The 17,518-nt window shown below is 34.5% G+C and overlaps 2 protein-coding genes across 5 annotated transcripts; both read right to left on the reverse strand.

Moving 5' to 3' along the window:
* Nucleotides 1-645: 645 nt before the first annotated feature.
* LOC111295964 (alpha-L-fucosidase 2-like) lies at nt 646-7,061 on the reverse strand. Of its 4 annotated transcripts, none has more exons than XM_089745461.1 (11): nt 6,763-7,061; nt 6,331-6,476; nt 4,956-5,857; nt 4,527-4,659; nt 4,068-4,226; nt 3,006-3,230; nt 2,812-2,913; nt 2,586-2,721; nt 1,979-2,174; nt 1,277-1,601; nt 646-995 (listed from the first exon to the last, which is right to left on the reverse strand). In XM_089745461.1, exons 1-10 carry the CDS (start codon nt 6,971-6,973, stop codon nt 1,280-1,282), a joined length of 2,532 nt encoding a protein of 843 aa, XP_089601587.1. In that variant the 5' UTR covers nt 6,974-7,061; the 3' UTR covers nt 646-995; nt 1,277-1,279. The 4 variants fall into 4 exon arrangements, with proteins under 4 accessions (XP_089601587.1, XP_089601586.1, XP_022745604.2 ...); XM_089745460.1 differs by having other exon boundaries at nt 646-1,004; XM_022889869.2 differs by lacking the exon at nt 646-995 and having other exon boundaries at nt 1,063-1,601.
* Nucleotides 7,062-14,509: 7,448 nt separating this feature from the next.
* LOC111298693 (uncharacterized) lies at nt 14,510-16,528 on the reverse strand. Its single transcript, XM_022893419.2, has one exon. It carries the CDS (start codon nt 16,291-16,293, stop codon nt 14,707-14,709), a length of 1,587 nt encoding a protein of 528 aa, XP_022749154.1. The 5' UTR covers nt 16,294-16,528; the 3' UTR covers nt 14,510-14,706.
* Nucleotides 16,529-17,518: the final 990 nt, after the last annotated feature.

Here is a 17,518-nt window from a genome sequence, read left to right on the forward strand (position 1 = left end):
CATTTAATCCTTAATTTTGAATTGTTCATTTGGATCTTTAATTGTGAAAACATTTATATTTTGACTCTTTTGTCAAATTGTTAAGGAATTCTCTTGACATTCCACGTTGACAAATTTTCTCAATTATTAACAAAATAATGAAACAAAAGAATCAAAATGAAATCAGTTTAAAATGTTAAGAGTTCAAATGAAATAATTCAGAGGTCAAGGACTAAAGTGATATTAGAATAAAAAGTTGGACCATGAATAGAATTTACCCGCTAAAAATCCTTAAAATACGATTGAAAGAAAGAACCAAAATCCACGTTGCCACTTTTTACCTCTACAAGTATTGTTTAGAAAGCAAAAGCAATTACTTCAGAATGTGAATCACCACAGACGAAATTGGAACCAAATAATTTGCAAGTTAGTTAATTTGCGACGTCAGCATTTTAACTACGTTATTAGTTTCAAGTATACAAAATATTTGACAAAAACTAAATTTAAATATTTAATGATAAATTTTTTTATAAATATCAAATTGTTAAAATAGTACAGTTTTAAGTGTCAAATTACATATTAATCCAACTAAAATTTAGAATGGGAAGACAGTTGAAAACTAGCCTAGAATGTAAGATAAACAGTCAAAGAGACAGGACAACAAATGAAGCAGAAAGGAGGAATCAAAGTTCCTCAAATTTATTACACACCATTAGGATCCGCATTCGATGTTTTTGATTAAAGGAAGGAGTAAGCATTCACGCATTCTAACTGTCCATTGTATGTGTAAATTCTTTCACAGGATAGATTTACAGGTACATTGTTTCTTTATAGGGTAATCTTTAAAGAATTCCGGTTTTTCAACCAATGACCGACTTCGCCTAGATTTCCTTCTTTCCAGCAAATGTTGACTGTCACTCCCCCGTGTGCCATCAATCCTGTCAGACATCCATTCTTCCATTGCGGAAGAGCAGGGAGCAAGTGTAGGTCTTCCAAGGTATTTTGAACAAGCAGTTCTGCGAATGCTGATGTAAAATTTACACCAAAATTTGCATATAACTAAAATTTCAACATAGATGTGTCTATGTATAACACAAATGACTGGCATATAACTAAAATTTCAACAATCCTATAGAAGAAGTGTATACATGTCTGAAAAGTTTACGACGAATAAATGTAGAAAGCAATGACAGAAAGAATGGAACAGGTTTCTCAAAGGAACCCAAGTTCATCTGCAAAATTTATTAGGAGAAACAAAATATATAAATGCTCTACATGGAGATAGAATTGTTCTCACTGTTCAAGAAAAAGCCACTTCCGACAAAGAGTATGTCTTCACACATTTTAGCTGTCTATTGAAGGTGTAAGCTTTTCCACTTGATAGCTTTACCGTCATTGTAGTTCCTCTATAATGTAATCTTTTGACAGAATTTTGTTCCTTTGACCAAAGCCCGACTTCCTCTAGGTCTCCTTCTTGCCAGCAAATGTTGACTGTCACCCCACCCCGTGCTTTCAATCCTTTCACACAACCATTTGGCCATTTATCCCGGGGAAGAGCAGGGAGTAAGTATAGATCCTTCATGGTGCTCTGAACGAGCATTTCAGCAACTGCCGCTGAAAAACTGACACAAAGCTGCAAATTAGATACTGGCCCTGTACTAAGCTTCTGTATTTCCATAACAGAGTTCAATAGCATTTTAATTTACTTTTTCAATGAATTTATAACTCAATTCAATTCTAACTTCTAAAATGTAAACCAAGTTAGTAATCAACTCTCAACAGCTTCAAATAGCCAAATATCAGGAGTCCTAAAGGTGCATCTAATCCTATTCACTTATTCCCTCCTTATGCCAGTTAATTCTACTTCAGCAACAACTTGCCAAAAGGCCACAGGACATTCCGTTGCAAATTTTCTGAGTTGGAAGTGGAATAAATTCTAGGCATGTTTAACTGACAATTGCCAAAAAATCTCAGAAATATATCAAAGAATGCTGCTTACCCAAAATTGGCATCAATTTGAAAAGGAGGATGTGCAGTGAACAAGTTGCTGTAGAGTCCTCCTTCAAAGTCACTTTCATGAGTCGGATCCACCAAATCAATTAAATGCTTGACCATATCATAAGCATGCTCACTGTTGTGAAGACGTGCCCACAAAGCAATTTTCCATGTAGTTGACCATCCTGGACCATCCTCCCCTATTTCATATTATGAAAAATGTAAGCATACTGTTTAAGAAATATCATAATAATAAGAAGGTTGAAAACTATATAAATCTTCATTCAGCCACTGGCTCTACTTCTGCAACAGTCATCAGGGCTCTTATGTACCAATGCAACAGTTGCATAAACTAGTTGCTTAGAATCCATCAACCGTTATATAAGTTCTGACAACAACATGCTTTAGACCACAGTAACTTAGGACACTTCTGGCAACACAGATTTTTCTGTACACAACCTACCAATCTAAGTATTGCCTAAAATGTCTTTTCATTTTAAAATTTTAGTAAATTCTATAACCATACTGCTGAAACAACTGATTTATGTTACTTATTTTCTTTGTATGTAAAGATATGTATATTCACCTTGAAGTCATTGTAACACACATACCTCTTTTATAGAGGGTATAATCAGCAGCTTTACAGAGGTCTGGAGTCTTTTCAAGAGTAATTGCATGCCCAGGAAACAGGCCAAAAAGGTGTGATAGATGTCGGTGATGCACATCAGGGTCCTGAAAATCTTGCGCCTGCTCCAGACACGAGAATATTTTCATCTAACTTGTTGAACACAAATATAAATCCTTTTAACAAAGATTGGGATCCAGCTGTGCACATACCCATTCCATAATGGAACCATCTCTGGCAATTTTCATAGGTAATAACTTTGGCTGAGCTTCACGGACTTTTCCAATCAGAGCATCATTCTTTCTTCCCAAAGCCTGTCTTCAAGAAACAAATTAGTATATAAATATATGGAGAATATTACATAGAAAACTTGGCCTATTTCAGTTAGCATAAAATAAAACTTCACCTCAGCGGCAGAAACAATTTCAGAGAACACTTCTCTTATGATTGCAATGTCCATGGTTGATGAGTAGCTTACGCTAGCAGGCTTACCATCAGGAGCAACAAACATATGCTCAGGAGAAGTTGATGGGTTGGTTTCCAGATATCCTCCAGGGCCCTCAATCAACCAGTCCAACAGAAATGATGTACAGCCTTCTAATAAAGGATATGCCTTATTTTTTAGAAAATCCTAATTATGCAGAAAATATCAGAAATCCTTTTAACATACAAAAAAAAAAAATGAAGCCATTCAGCTAGCATTCCTATAAATTAACTTCATGAACTGTGGGTGTTAAAAACATAAACTCAGACCATAAAATCTTGAATCAACCACCCTTTATATTATATAAAAATCATATAACATGTGACAAATGAAAAAGTAAAATTAGTCTCAAATATATAACTAAAAGGGGTAGCAACTCTTTTTATCTCATAATTCAAATATGAAATGAAAATTTCACTTCATCAACAATTCTGCTCTACTTCAACCCTTTCCTTAATTATGACATATATACGGACACTTCCTAGAGGAATGGCTGAAAGAATTTGCTTTGTAAGGTCAGGGATCTTTTGCATGAACAACAATTCAGATACAAAAGTACCACTTTTGGAAAACATTCACCAACATGGTACAAGAATTATTCATGCCGATGGGTGAGCCATTGTATGGTTTCATCTTTTCTTTTTTTTTTCCTTTTAGTTAGATCATTCTGTGTTCTACAACAAAACAGTAAATTACAGTTAAGCATGCAAGAAAACCATCAATCTTACTGAAAAAAAAAAAAAAAAGCAACAAAAACAACAATATTTTCTAGAGGAAGCCTTGTGCTTATTAGAAAACAGCCTTCCCCAGACCATTAGCGCAGCATAATATCTAAGATTTCCATCTGTTTATTATCAGCACTATTCCTATGAAACATTCTTGTATGACATCTTTAGAGAAGAGTCTGCAGTGAAGTTGATAAAAAATCTCACAAGGGTAAAAGAAACAATTAGATCCGAGTTGAGTAAAAACATAGGATCTTACTTTGTCCATTGTATAGGTGTAATGCTCCCACAGATGGGTGCAGAGCCATGCTCCCCCCATTGGCCATAAAGCCCATACAGCCTCACCTCGATCGGGTGATGTTTTTGCCCATATGTCAGACACTTGATGTGCAACCCAACCACTTGCTTCATAATTCACCTGCAACATTCAATGACTAAATAAGGAAGTTTAAAATTGGACAATGTAGAAAGACATCAGTGGTGAAAACAAAAAAAAAATCCTTCATGGATAACAAACAGATAACAGAGAGGCAAGGTTGATGGTCAATATGGTAGCTTTAGGGCATTTTTGAAGATGCCAAGATGAGCAGACAAGAGGTTATCACTTGTCACCAACACAATTTAAAGAGAATCTCACATTTTAAAAAAATTCTGCAAAACTAAATTTTAGATCTACTCAGTAGATTTTTAGAAGGGAAAAATAACAAAAGTAACTTACTTTTGCGGTTTTATGCCCATTGATTGACAGACTGGAAATGTAATCAAACAAAGGTTCCTGGCACTCTTTAAGGTTGCAAGAAAGGGATGGCCAATAGTTCATTTGAAGATTAATATTGAGATGAGGAGCACCACTGAAGCATTAAACAGAAGAGGGAAGAAAATCATCAAACCTTGATATATGCATATCGCATTGAAAAATTAAATTTCATTAGTTGGTAATAACTTTTGCTGAGCTATTATGTTGGCAGAAGCAATAGCTGCATATTTGTTCCATTCACATACAAATTATATACAAGGGACAGAGATATTGCTGATCTGGCAAATATAAACAGGTAGGAAGAAATTGCAACAAGCAGAAAACACCAAATTCAATGAAAGTATAAGGAAAAGAACCAAGAAGGTGTGTCTGAGGCAATTGAAAACATACTCCCATGCTGGCTCAATATCCTTGTTCCAAATACCCTGCAGGTTTGACACCTGAGTTCCAGGCCGTGATGAAGAAATAAGCAAATACCGACCATATTGAAACAAGAGCTCCACAAAGGAAGGATCTTCATCTGTTCGAAAAGATTTCACCCGCTCTGCAGTTGAAACTGCATCATCTTTGCTTGTACTGAAATTTGAATCTGTTGTAGAAGATTTAACTTTCTTCATCTCAGGAGAGCTATCTTTTAAATTGATCTTAGAACTTTTAGAAAGCTGCAGAGAGACACGGTGAAAAAGATTCTGATAATCTTCCAAGTGGTGGGCATAAAGATTAGAATATGACAAGGTTTTTATAGACTTCAATGCATTGAAAGACTCTGAAGTGGGATCCTTCTTAGAATCTGAAGGCATAGTGAATGGACCATCAAATGAAGAGGAAGCTACCAGAAGCAGAACAGCCCAATCTGAACCTTCAACCTTCAACTTCTTGTCATCTAAACTATGTACAACACCTCTTTGACTAATTTGTAAATCAAGAACCGCAGCAAACTGAATTCCCTTCGGATTCTCATTTGCACCAACTTTTGGTGGGATTCTTTTACCAGGACAACTTCCTTGCATTATAATCTGATTTTGCTTGTTTGCTTGTGAATTATGGTGTAATTTGCTGTCTAGAGAAACTGTAAATGATAGAGACCCCGGTTGGCTTCCAGAAATCTTTGTTACTATAACCTGATCAGGATTTGAAACAAAATGTTCCCTTGTAAATTCAACACCACCAACCAAATATTTCACTCTCGCTGTTGCAGATTCCAAATCAAGCTCTCTGCGATATGTGCCTTCTGTATACTTAATATGCGAATCATCAAACTCTAGCTTGATATCCCCTAGAAGTTGGTAAACCTTCACCATTACAAAAAGATCATTAGAATATAGAGCTGGAACCAGAACTTGATGTGTTACATGAAGTAAGAATTCACGGAAGTTGAAGTCAAAGCTCAAAAGTTTCCTTAAAAAGAAGCTCTGAGCCAAGAAGAATACAGGAAGTACATTTCATGTACGAAATTGAGCACAAATCATGAGATAGCACAATTAAAGGAGAGCATTCACTGCTTTTCCAACCAGTAGTAGTAAAATTTAAGTGCAGTTAACACATGCATAAATTATGTAACAAATATTTTGTAGCACCGTGTTCTGGTCATAAAACAAATACAACAACTCCAACTAACAGTTTACTAGCATCTAGCTAATTGAGTAACTAAACATCAAATGCCACCTGGTAGGTTTCCAAATGAGAAAAAACATTTAAAACCCAAACACACTTGCATACATGATACGAAAGAATAGCTGTGCTAGAGGTGAAACAGATAACATACATCAGAGGGATTATCTGACAACTTGACCGCTGCTTTTGTAGCCTCAGCATAATCACCATCGTCAACAAGTTTCCTAACCTCCGATAGGGCGGCCGGAGCATTAGGATTGGTGTAATTCCCTGGAATCCCAGTCCACAAAGTGTCCTCTACAAAGCAATTCAAACAACATTGGCTAATGAAAGTTGCTTTTATACACATTACAGAATAGAAACTGCACATTACCGCATATAAAATCTTCAATTGCCCTTATTGTCGCCAAATACAAAGATAAAAAGGTATAGACAGTCAAAACTTTTTTTATCATTTCTTTTACTCACAAAAGAAAAGTGCCACATTTATGATAAGCTTTAAGAAAATGTCTAATGGGAAAAAGAAAATCTTCCTTTTTTTTTTTCTAAACAAAGTAATGGGGTGCTTTTGGAATTTAATTACCATTGAGCTGAAGAGTTTCGGATGCAATGCCGCCCCACACCATGGCACCAAGGCGACCATTTCCAATGGGAATTGCGTCGGTCCAGTGCTTGGCAGGCCCACTGAATGTAACTTTCAACGGCTTGGAAGTATCGGCAAGGTTCATGGAGGTTGGGTTCCAAAAGTCCTTCTCTGCGGGTTTCCGCACCAGAACCCATTCTCCATCTTCCATCACCACCCAGAAACAGAAACCCACCAAAAACTGAATAGTAACTTAACAAGCAAAGACAAAGAAACAAAAGCAAAAAGCTTAAAAGGGCAGAAAATAAAAATGAAAACTTTTGCGAAGTTAAAGTGAGCAGACGGGTGGGGACCGGAGACTGTGGGGTAACTGGGGTTGAGATTCACAACACCACACGGCATGTAAATGTAGTAGCGGAGCCGAAGAGGAGGGACCCATCTTTTATTTGCATGTCGTACGCGGCGTTATGCTGTTAACGGGAAAGTCTGACACAGTTTATCACGAGAGAAACTAAAAAAATTTTCTTTTTTACCATTTTTCTTATTTTTTAATTCTTCCAACAAACATGTTGGCGGTGATAAGGTTACCTGATCAGATGTTCAACAAGTTTAAACAAAAGAAGAAACTTTTGATTAGTTCGAGAGTTTGCATAATCAAGATTCTTAACCAGAAATTACTTGTAAGAGAATTTTAATAATGTTTTCTTACTTCAATATTTCAATTGGAAAATGAAGATAGTTCCCTCTTTTTATATAAACTCCCATCCAATCATTGATTTCTTTTCTGCATTTACAAACAATATAACTTGAATTTTACTAAATTTTTCTTTGTTGGGAAACAAAAAAATATGAAACACTTCCTGGAGAAGGAAGATAAGGTCAGGGGAAGGGGATGCCTAGGCTCAGGTTTCATATGGTGCGATCCTGTGAGGTCTTCTTTTCCATCTGCAGTGAACATCTTTTTTTTTTCCGCTTCTAACCGGTTGCAAAAACAATCTATCAACTAACTCATGTGAAGGCCGACAACTAGACCATCAAACAAAAATGGTTCATGTAAGAGGACCTGACAAGGACCGGTCCACAATTAACCTCACTGTGGGCCTCTCCCAGGCATATCATATGCCCAAAGTAAAAGCAGGAGGAGGCAAAACATTGGGATTTTGATTCTCCATGTCTGGCCTATATGCCCAAAGTGGCAATAACCAACTACAACTATTAATTAAAATAGTTTTATTTTTCTCGTCAATTTTTATTTTTTTAATTTTAAATTCACCATATATTTGGAACTCTTGTTATATTCAAAAAAAATTTTTAATGATAAAGAAATTTTGAACTTCTTTTAATTTTTTTTAAATCAATTCATATAATTTTATTTATATTAAATTAATAAATTTATAAAAAAATACTTTTTCACGTCTTCAATAAATTTGAATAGAATGAATAAAAGAAAATTTATTTTTATTATCACTTAAAAAACCGATGATATACTCGAATATTCACACGTCAGTCAGTCACCCTCTCTTGTGCCTTCAGAAAATGAAATTCCAGAAAAACAAGGGAAATTCTTGTGAACTACCAAGGGCCAAGGATGCTTTACTAATTTCAAGATCTGCTCCTCGGGCCCTGGCCCAATTAATCAAGCAATCCAAAAAAAAATAACTTCCATTAATGAACAATAGCGTCACATGAGCTGGTTCCTCTTCAAAAGTCAGGCCTAGATATTAAGTCTGACCCCACCCAATATTATTTGTCAATAGTACATATTGCAGCCGTAGGCGGCTAAACATCCCATATTGTTTTCCTTTTGAAGGCTTTGAGCAAAACGAAAATGGGGCTTTCACTTTGAAGGCAGAAACCAAGTATCTCCAGCGAAGTATGTTATAATCATTGGATCATCTACCTGAACAGTGAAGATTCTTGGTAATCCGGACATTGGATCTGTAATGAGTTTAAAGGTCATGTCTAAAATCTGTTGAGCTTGAAATAATAAATATAATAATACAAAAATAATATATCATAATAAATTAATAATAATAGATAATAATTAATAATTAATAACGTAAAAAAAATAAAATACATTAAAATTTACGTAAAAAATTTTTCAATGTAAAGAAAAAAATCACAAATCATTAAAAAAAATTTTACTATCAAACAATAAATATACAAAATTTTTTTCTAGTTAAACTAGAACTAATCAACAATTAAAGAAACAGTTAGAAAAATCTCACTAAATAGGTGACTCAACAAATACACATTAGATTTGTTCCTAGAGAGCTTCAAACTTAATCTTCACCGTTCAGAATATAGAACTCCGAATCATAAATCTGCTGACAAAGTTTCAACTCAATCGGATCACGAATCGACTTCCGTTCAACCAACTCTCCCTTATCCTTTTTCTTTTTATTTTTTCTAGCTTTTTTTCTTTCCTTTCTTGGTTTTGCTACACCACCTTAAAACAACCCCACCTCCTTTTATTAAGCAACTAGGGCTCTATGTAAAAAAAAAAAATCAAGGCTCATGGCCTTTGATTGGTTCAAAACCAATTACATAGGGTTAGATCTCATTTTCCTAACAATTTCTCCCTCCAATCCCATTAAGAAGAGATTCATCACTATAGCAGTTTTATTTGAAACTTACATTGGCCAAGGAACTCATTCTGACTAAGTTACTGCAAAACTCAAACTTTTCATTGAGAAGTATCTTAGTTAATATATCCGTTATATTCTTATTAGTATGAACTTTTTTTAACAGCATCTGTTATTCCTCAATCACTGAACGTAACCAATGATATCTAACATCAATGTGTTTTGTCTTAGCATGATATATGACATTCTTACTCAAATCTAAAGCACTTTGGCTATCACAAAATGCTACATACTATTTCTTATTCAACCTCAATTCAAAAAGAAAACGTTTTATCCAAAACATTTCTTTATCTGCTTTGGTTACTGCAATATACTCAGCATTTGTAGTTGACAAAGCAACACACTTCTACAACTTAAATTGTCAAGATACAGCTCCTCTTACAAAAGTGAAAAAATATCCTGAAGTAGATTTTTTATCATTAAGATCACCTGTCATGTCAGCATCAGTAAACCTTGTAAAATTAGTTATAAGATTTCATAACTCAAGCACATTTTTGAGGTGCCTCTTAAATATCTGAAAATTTATTTTATTACTTTTCAGTGAACCTTTCTTAGATTAGAAAGAAATCTGTTCATTACACAAACTGCATGAGTAATGTCAAGCCATGTACTATAGAAGAATAAAGAATACTAGACACAGCTAATTACTCTTTCTTAAACACCGAACAAGATTTCTTACTCAAAGAAAAATGTTTGGTAAGTGGACTGCTAACTAATTTAGCATGTTGCATGTTGAATCTATTAAGCACTCATTCAATATACTTTTTCTGTGACAACCATAGCTTTTTAGCTCTCCAATCCCAAATAATATTCATACTAAGATCTACTTTGCTAGACGTAAATCTTTTTATGTCAAAAGATTTAGACAATTATTCTTTCAACTTGTAAATCATACCAGTATCTTGTCTCATAATTAATATATCATCAATATATAATAAGAGAATAATAAAGTTACCATCAAAATTTTTTTTAATATACACACAAAGATCTTCTGTCGTTCTTTTATAGCTGTAACTCACCATAAAAGAATTAAATTTCTTGTACCACTATCACGGAGCTTATTTCAAGCCATACAAGTTTTTATTCAGTTTGTAAACTAAGTGCTCTTTTTCTTTCACTTCAAAACCTTCAGGCTGATTCATATAAATGTCCTCCTGTAAGTCACTTTGTAATAATGCAGTTTTAATATCAAGTTGCTCAAGCTCAAAATTTAAACTAATTGCTAATCTTAGTATCACTCGAATAGAACTCATCTTCACAACTAGAGCAAAAATCTCATAAAAAATCGATGCCTAATTTCTAAGAAAAATTTTTTACCATCAATCGAGCTTTGTGCTTCACTAGTTTGTCACCATCCTTTTTTCAACTTGAACACCAATTTATTTTTCAACGACCTCTTTTCTTTTGAAAGTTTAACAAGATCATAAGTATCATTTTTTCACAATGACTTCATCTCTTCTTTTATTGCTTTTAACCAGTACTCTCTATTCGAAGTAACCTGCACATCTTGAAAGTTTTTTGGCTTCTCTTCACTGGTAACTAAAATAAAATCTAAACTTGGATACCTGACAGATGGCCTACATTCTCTAATAGATCTCTTAGGCTGAGACTCTACGTCACCTGATGTCGAAAGTAGCTCTCAGTATTCAACACTCTCAAATAGAGAGGATTATTTTTTTTGCTCAAAACTAATTACATCTGACTCATCACTAATTGTGGTTGATTCATTTATATCTCAAAGTTCTATTTCTTGTTCATTTCTACCATTTATGGCTCTTTTTTGTGAAACTCCTATCGATGTTGAAACATTACATTCAACAGTAACCTGTGTAGTCTTCTTATTTTTTTCAAGGTCTGTTATGGTTTTTTTTCATGAAAGACCACATCTCTACTTCTAACTGTCTTTCTCTTCATTGGATCCCATACCCTATAGCTAAATTTCTTATCACTATATCTCATAAACACACATTGTGTGACTTTACTGTCAAGCTTTGACCTCTACTCTTTCGACACATGCATAAATACTTTACACCTGAAAACTTTCAAGTGAAAGTATGAAGCATCTTTCCCTATCCACACTCTTTTTAGAATGTCAAAGCTCAAAAGAACTGATAGTGACCTGTTAAGTAAATAACAAGCTGTGTTAATTGTTTCATTCCATAATGACTTTGATAATTTTATTATCCTCAACATACATCTAACTTTTTTCACAATAATGCGATTCATCTTTTCAGCTACACTATTATGCTACGGTGTTTTAGGTTCTGTCATCTCATGCCTGATCTCATGCTTTAAATAATACTTTTCAAAGTCTTTGAATGTACATTTCCTACCATTATTAGTTCAAATATACTTCAAGGGTAACCTTGTTATCCTTTTCACCATAGCATGAAATTTTTTAAAATACTGCTATACCTGACTTTTATTTTTTAACATATACACTCAAGTCTTACGTAAAGCATTATCAATAAAAGTAACAAAATACTTGCTACCACCTAATAACTCAACCTCAATGGGATCACATACGTCAGAATAAATTAATTTCAATCTATTTTCTCTTATTTGAGAACTCTTATGAAAAGAAACTCTACGATGCTTACCAAACAAACAATAATCACATGCATCAAAAGACATACCTTTAGTCAAAAAAAAGAGAGACTGTCTTGTAAAACCTGTAACCTCTTTTTGCTTATATGTGCCAGCCTCTTATGCCATAAGTTTGTTGAAGCATCATCTTCAACTGCATTTACCTTGTTGTCATTCAATTGCATCCATGTCTTATACATTGTGCATTATAATTTTCTTCTTGTAATTATCATAGATCTTTTGAGAAACTTTCACTGCCTATTCTTTTATCGACTTTCATATCTATCCTTATCAAAGGCATTAATAGCAAGCAAGTATATTCTCATATCCAGAATGTGTCTAACATCCCTCAAAGTCAACATACAGCTTGTACTAGTTTATACAACGATATCACCAATCCCAATAATCTGTGACATACTCTTATTTTTCATTTTGGTGTAACCAAAGTCTCCTGCATTGTAAGTTATAAACAACTCTCTCTTAAGAACATAATGATATGTCGTTTCTGTGTCAACTATCCACTCAATGTCGGGATCACCAATATGATTACAATCACCATGTGTATAAATCAAAGTAATTAAATTACTATCTGAATTCACTGTTGTAACATTGCCATCATCTGAACTCTTACCTTTCTTATCTTTTCACTCTTACTTTAAGATTTTACAGTGTCATTTTATATGAGCTATTTTGTCATAATAAAAATATTTCACTTTATCTCTAGACTTGGATCTATGTTTAGACTTACTACGACTTTTTTGAGTTCTGACCTCTGTCGATATTTTTACCCCTATTTCTTGTGACCAAAGATTGATTCCCAAGGTCTACATCTTTTTGTCTTGCTTTTTTATTAAGCATATTGTCTTTTATCATTTCCAATGTCACATTATAATTAGGAGCTGAATTAAGAATAGTCACAACTAAAGTATTTCAGCTATTTGGCAATGAACCCAAAAAAATAACACATTCATTTCACCATCCATCTTAAGCTCCATAGTAGTCATCAGATTAAATATATTTTAAAAATTACTCAAGTGCTCTGTAATAGATCGTCAATCCCTATACTGTAAAGTTACAAGCTTTTTAACAAGTATAACTTTATTCATACATGTTTTTCTCTCATACAATACTGTCAATTTTTTCAAACAATGTGAGCATTTACCTCCTGTGTTACATGATGGAACACGCTGATATCAACCTATTTTTTTATTGTAGCCAGTGTCTTTCTGTTTAACTTCCTCCAACTTTCATTTTTCATATTTGCTAGTTTAACAAAATCACCAAATACCGACTCATACAAATCTTTATAGTATAAATGATCTTCTATCGTAAGCTTCCAAATTGAATAATTTGATGCTGTCAATTTTATCATGAAACATGTATCACCCTTCATGATCTCAAACAAAATTTACTTATGTCTTGAGATATTTTTGTATCGATGTTTCAAAATAACTCTTGCTCTAATATCACTTGTTGGGCCTGAAGCAATAAATACAACAACACAGAAGTAATATATCGCAATAAACCCACAATAATAGATAACAATCAACAATCAACAACACATAAAAAATAAAAGAACACCAAAATTTACATGAAAAACCCTCTAGTGTAAAGGAAAAAATGACGGATCACTAGAAAAATCTTCACTCTCAAATAATAGATATACAAAGGTCTTCTCTAGTTAAAACTAAAGCTAATCAACAACTAGAGAGACAATTAGAGAAATCTCACCAAATAGGTGACTCAACAAATATACCCTGAATTTGTTTCTAGAGAGCTTTAAACTCAATCTTCACTATTCAGAATGTAAAACTCTGAATCATAAACCTGCTCACAAAGTTTTAGTTTAATCGGACCACGGATCAACTTCCGTTCAACCAATTCTCCCTTCTCCTTTGTCTCTCTATTTTTTCTAGCTTTTCTTTGTTCTCTTCTTGGTTTTGCGACACCACCTTAAAACAACTCCATCTCTTTTTATTAAGCAATTAGGGCTCTGTGTAAAAAAAAAACCAAAACCCATGACCTTTGATAGGTCCAAAATCAATTACATGAGGCTGGAGTTCATTTTCCTAAGAAAATCCTGTTACCGTTGGCTTTCTTATCCTTGTTTTCTTGTCCATCTCCAAAAAAAAAAAAAAAGGAGCAGCGTCCAAGGGTTCCGGTTTCTTTTACCAAAGTTGTTCTGACCACCAAGAACACCTTAGTTACATACCCATCGATGAAAATAAGGAATGGATCTCAGGTTTAGAATTTTCTCTAGTGGTTTTCGAACGTCGTCCAATGCTTTCCAATTCATGCAATGGTCTTCTTCATTGGTTGGATGAACATTTTGTATCCAACCCATTAACCAACAGCGTATTTTATATTCCATGGCCTCCATCAAGGCTCACAAACATGCAATTCATGTTCTTTGCATGTGGTTTAGCGAAGGAGTCGACAGGGTTTAAGCTGGTTATGCTTACGGAAATCCCAAGTTCTGATTGACATCTTATATTTTTTTCTTACGGGATATGGATAAAAAAGAAGGTTGGCACTCGGTGGCAAGTTTTCAAGTGCTTTATTTTGGCTTCGCAAATTATAGTTACAAGGCGATTAAGCAAACTAAGGCCTAGGAAGCCTCTAGCTAGCATAATAGTGCTATACATATACATATATATATATATATATATATATTTCATTATACACGAGTTTTTACAAGCTCAAATTCACTATTCTATTTTGCAGGAATCAATGGCAAATCAACTTCGTCACACCATTCCACGCACCTTGTCTCGACGTAAGAACTTCTAACATTATTAGGCCAATAACTTAACCAAACTTGCCCTCCAATTCTCCACTTCAAAACACTTCCTTCCATTTCTCTGCTTAATCTCCACCCCACTCTTTCTCCATAATCATCTCCAGCAAAAACCAACCCACCAGTTTTGGTAAATGGCCTGTTAACTCCATAATACCTATTGTGAAAACTATTTTTGCCGCTGCCACTGTAATTAACATTATCGAACGAGTTCCATGTGGCAATCTCATGACCTGTCACATTGTCGCATAAAACTGCATCAAACACCGCAGCATTCCCTTCGGCGTCTTGATCCCACCTCCAATTCTTCATCTTGTTCTTCATGGACACCTTTGCTCTGGCTTTAACATGCGGAGTCTTTAATTTTCCTAAACTCCCTTTGACGATTCTTTGCTTTTCTACTTCGCTTTCTCCATTGTTTGTGGAGCGACCCAAGCTCAACGCGGACACATACGTTGTCCCAACTTCCGGTCCAGCCCAAACTCGGATCCTCGATGGAAAGTGTCTTTCATCGAAAAAATCCATGTCAGCCTTTTTTTTACTTAATCCTAGTTTAGCCACGTGGAAGCGTAAATTATCAACACGTGCATTTACCTGAATATACCCATCGTAGAATCCCACGGAGTATTCCAATTGAATGACTGCCTCAAGCTGCTGGTGTGCTAGGGCGTATCTTAACAATGACTCCTTGGCTCCAATGGCAGGAAATTTACTCCTTTGATCACTGGAATGCGTCAGCTTCATTGCGTTAATAGGTGCATATCCCTTCAAGGTCCACAGTCCATGAGCCTCAGTTGCATATGAAATTCCCAAGTGCTGCACTAAAGGAGTTAGTGTTTGTAATCCAACGCTAACTTCCTTTAAAATGATCCATTTTACCAGCATGTACCCCAAGGTTCGCATGAAACAGAGCTCAGTGTCTACACCAACAGACACCAGAAAAGTCCGCAGCACAGGAGCTTGTTTGCATGTTAAGATTTCGATATTTGGACCTAGCAAATATTGAAAATAGAAAGACCCAACTTCACTGGGAGCGTCACAAGCACACAACCAAAACAAGCGCGTCAGAAAGACCAAGTTAAAAAAACTTGAAAATGAGTCGGGTGAGTGAGACTCCATGATCCAAGAAACGGGTTTGGGTTTGAGTTTCTGGAGCTGGGACCTTGGGCAGGTGCTGTCAGGGACCGCAGGTGAACGGTTGATGATTTCTTGGACAAGCTGGAGTACTAGAGGGAGGAACGGTTGCTCTGAAGATAGAGGACATGCGTCAGAAACCCAGATAGGCTTTTGAGTATCGGAAGGTTGAAACCCTTCGAAACATATGTTGAAAGTCAGCAAGGCCTCTGAATTGGACTCGAATGTACGCTCTGCTCTGAGTTGGATTGAACGACTCGAGTCGCCTTGCATCTTTCCAGCACTCGCAAGTCTAAAGATTAGTGGTGAGTCAGATTCGGCCCACTCTTCAGAGCTAGGAAGCTCACATATCCAAGACCAAATGTCCATCACGTTTGCTTGGTGGGTTTCAGGGGCTATGCAGTTTAGAGCGCTTGGAGATGAAAAGAGTGGACTGTTGTCTGGAGAGAAAGATTCTTGCTGTTGTTAGGAATTTAGTAAAGAATGAGTGATGGTAGATTCGCCAACTTGCAAGTAACATAAACCATGAACGAATGAAAGAACTACATGGAATTCAACTGGTGGTGCTAAGTGGTTTAGTTGTTAGTTTGATTTTGATTTTCTTATTTACTACTACAGTTTATTTTTCTTCCACTTTCTTTCAAATCTTTCATTTTCTAGTTTCACAACCTGATAACGAAAACGAAGGCATTTTCCATGGGCAAGAGCGGAGGGCGGGACGTGGTAGTTTGACGTTTTTCTGGACGTAGCGGCCTACACGTGTCATGTCACATGCGAAACAGAACAACTTGCATGTCTGAATTTCAATCACAAAAATGAAAAATAAAATACCATAAGAAGGATAAATAAAATAAAACAAAACAAAATCCTCTGTTCTTATCCTATCAATGCCTCGTGAATATATTCGGAACATAAGTTTTGTAGTTTACCATTGGTTCATTGGTTGGAAGCATACATTTTCCGATATTTTTCTTACAAAGGGAAAGATTTTGTTAGATGAACTTCATGAAATTTTTTTATTAAAATTAAAATTAAAAATTTTTATTATATAAATCAAATATAAAAGTTTTAAAAAATTTTTAAAAAATTTTGATATATTTTTGAAATAAATATTTTTAATAAAAAATTTTGAAAATTTTTTTATTATTAAATAAATGTTGATCAAATTTAATATAAATATAAATTAAAAATAAAAATTTTAAAAAAATTTTAATATGCTTTTTAAATAGATATTTTTAATAAAAATTTTGAAAAATTTTTTTATCATTAAATAAACACTGATCAATTGATATTTTCAATAATATATTTTACATATTATTAATTTTCTTATTCAACTCTAACAATTTATAAATTTAAATTTTTATGAAATTATTTTTAATAAAAAAATTTCACAAATTACTTCTCTTAAAGAACTTCCTATTAACTTCTTCCCTTATAAACTACTACTGCCAGTACCTTTTGGACCGGTGGGCTGGTCATATCGAATATCAATTGTCCTTACAACGTCGAAATTGCATTGCGGTAACCTGATTCTTCTTTTTTTTTTTTTTTTCTAATTATCTCATTACATGAAAAAGTAGAGATGAAAAAATAG

This window comes from Durio zibethinus, chromosome 16 (assembly GCF_047325235.1).
Source record: "Durio zibethinus cultivar Kanyao isolate XHJ-2024 chromosome 16, ASM4732523v1, whole genome shotgun sequence".
Taxonomy (NCBI): Eukaryota; Viridiplantae; Streptophyta; class Magnoliopsida; order Malvales; family Malvaceae; genus Durio; species Durio zibethinus.